General features: G+C 36.3%; 1 protein-coding gene across 1 annotated transcript; it reads right to left on the bottom strand.

Moving 5' to 3' along the window:
- Positions 1-811: 811 nt before the first annotated feature.
- LOC130027642 (cytochrome c, somatic-like) lies at positions 812-1,167 on the bottom strand. Its single transcript, XM_056118495.1, has one exon. The coding sequence runs from the start codon at positions 1,127-1,129 to the stop codon at positions 812-814; it is 318 nt and encodes a 105-aa protein (XP_055974470.1). The 5' UTR covers positions 1,130-1,167.
- Between the last annotated feature and the right edge of the window lie 558 nt (positions 1,168-1,725).

Raw genomic sequence — 1,725 nt, 5'->3', positions numbered from 1 at the left:
TTTATATAATAATTTATGTATCCAATTATTAAGAAATGTTCAGGATTATTTTTATAGTATTACCTTACCTTATATCATCATTGTGTATTTTTTTTGCTTTTTTTTTAGAAACAAAGGATTTAATTAAATCAGCATAATTAAGAAAAAGATATAAGGTCACTGCCAACTAATCTTATCAGGCTAAGAAACACAACCTAAGGAGACAGTGATATCCTCAATCTTTCTTTTTTAAAGTCCATTAAAAAGTAAGGTTTATTATCAAAATTCCATAAAACCCCAAAAGCACAATTTTTTAAAGTCATACAAAGTTTTACTGGATAGTTTGTGTTGACATACAAATATAACTCTATTATATTCCACAAACAGTAAATCTGAGATACTAAAAATAGTCTATTTCAACATATACTTAGAGTTTATATAGCATTGTAGCACTGTCCTCCCATTGATATCCTCAATCTTTAGATATATTAATATAGCCAGTTCTATAAATCTTAATAGAAAACATTCTCCCATAGGTATAAGATGGCCATCTCCATCACTTGGAAAGGTGAATGTGATGAATTAAGTTCAATAATATCTTTGGAAAGGGACAGTGATTGCACTTGCTAACATGGAATTATCATTAAAATTAAAAAAGCTGATCATACTCATTTAAAACACAAGCCAATCTTATTTAAATCAGGGCTACCCAACAAAAATAGACTATCAGTCATTCATGGTCTGAATTCTGTTGAATGAGATGGTTTAAATATGGTATACATAAAAAAATCATCAGGCGTTTGTTTTGTAATAAATAAGGCAGTGCCAACTATTATTCATTAGTAACTTTTTTGAGGTAAGCTATCAACTCTGCCATCTTGGTCTTCTTCCTAATGCCAGCGAAGATCATTTTTGTTCCAGGGATGTACTTCATGGGATTCTCCAAATACTCCATCAGCGTGTCATCATTCCAGGTGATTCCTTTGTTCTTGTTGGCATCAATGTAAGAGAATCCAGCGGTCTGACATGTCTTTAGCCAAAACGGACCGTGAAAATTGGGCCCGGTCTTGTGCTTGCCTCCCTTCTCCACGATATGGCTCTGAGCACACTTCTGGACAAAAATCTTCTTGCCCTTCTCAATATCACCCATCTTAGAATCTTGCCTTCGTCTCACGTGACACAGAGAGCCCTGTTTCTTTGCTTTTTAGGTCACACTCAGCTATGCTCAGAGGTTACTCCTGGCTCTGAACTCAGGAATTACTCCTGGCAGTTCTTGAGAGTACATATGGGGTGCTGGGGATCAAACCCAGGTGAGCCGGGTGCAAGGCAAATGTGGGAAAAATTACAAAGCTTTCAGGTTTAAGTCTCGGTCATGCAATGATCAAACACCTTTTCCTTCACCAGTACATATTTTTCACCACCAAGAACCCCAATATACCCCCCACTCCCAGCCCTTCAAATGCCTGTGAGGCAGATGAATTCTACTTAACACTCTATCTACTTTGATTACATTCATTATTTCGACAAAAGATGCACCATTATTGTTTAGAGTTTACACCCATCAATCAGAACTGCTGAAAAGGCATTGTGAAATAATTTGTTTTCTACAGCTGATTATGAGAACCATATGATGATTTTGGATTTCTGATATTTTACTTATTAAGCCTAGGGGTATTTCTGCCAAGAGCCAGATAATTACAAGATTGGTTTCTGTGGCTCTGGAGCCATGGCCGTGCCGGAGAGCCA

The sequence above is a fragment of the Sorex fumeus genome, unplaced genomic scaffold (assembly GCF_029834395.1).
Source record: "Sorex fumeus unplaced genomic scaffold, SorFum_2.1 ptg000037l, whole genome shotgun sequence".
NCBI classification, from domain to species: Eukaryota; Metazoa; Chordata; class Mammalia; order Eulipotyphla; family Soricidae; genus Sorex; species Sorex fumeus.
The sequence above is the reverse complement of the archived record's forward strand: the minus strand, read 5'-3'. Positions and strand labels throughout refer to the sequence as shown.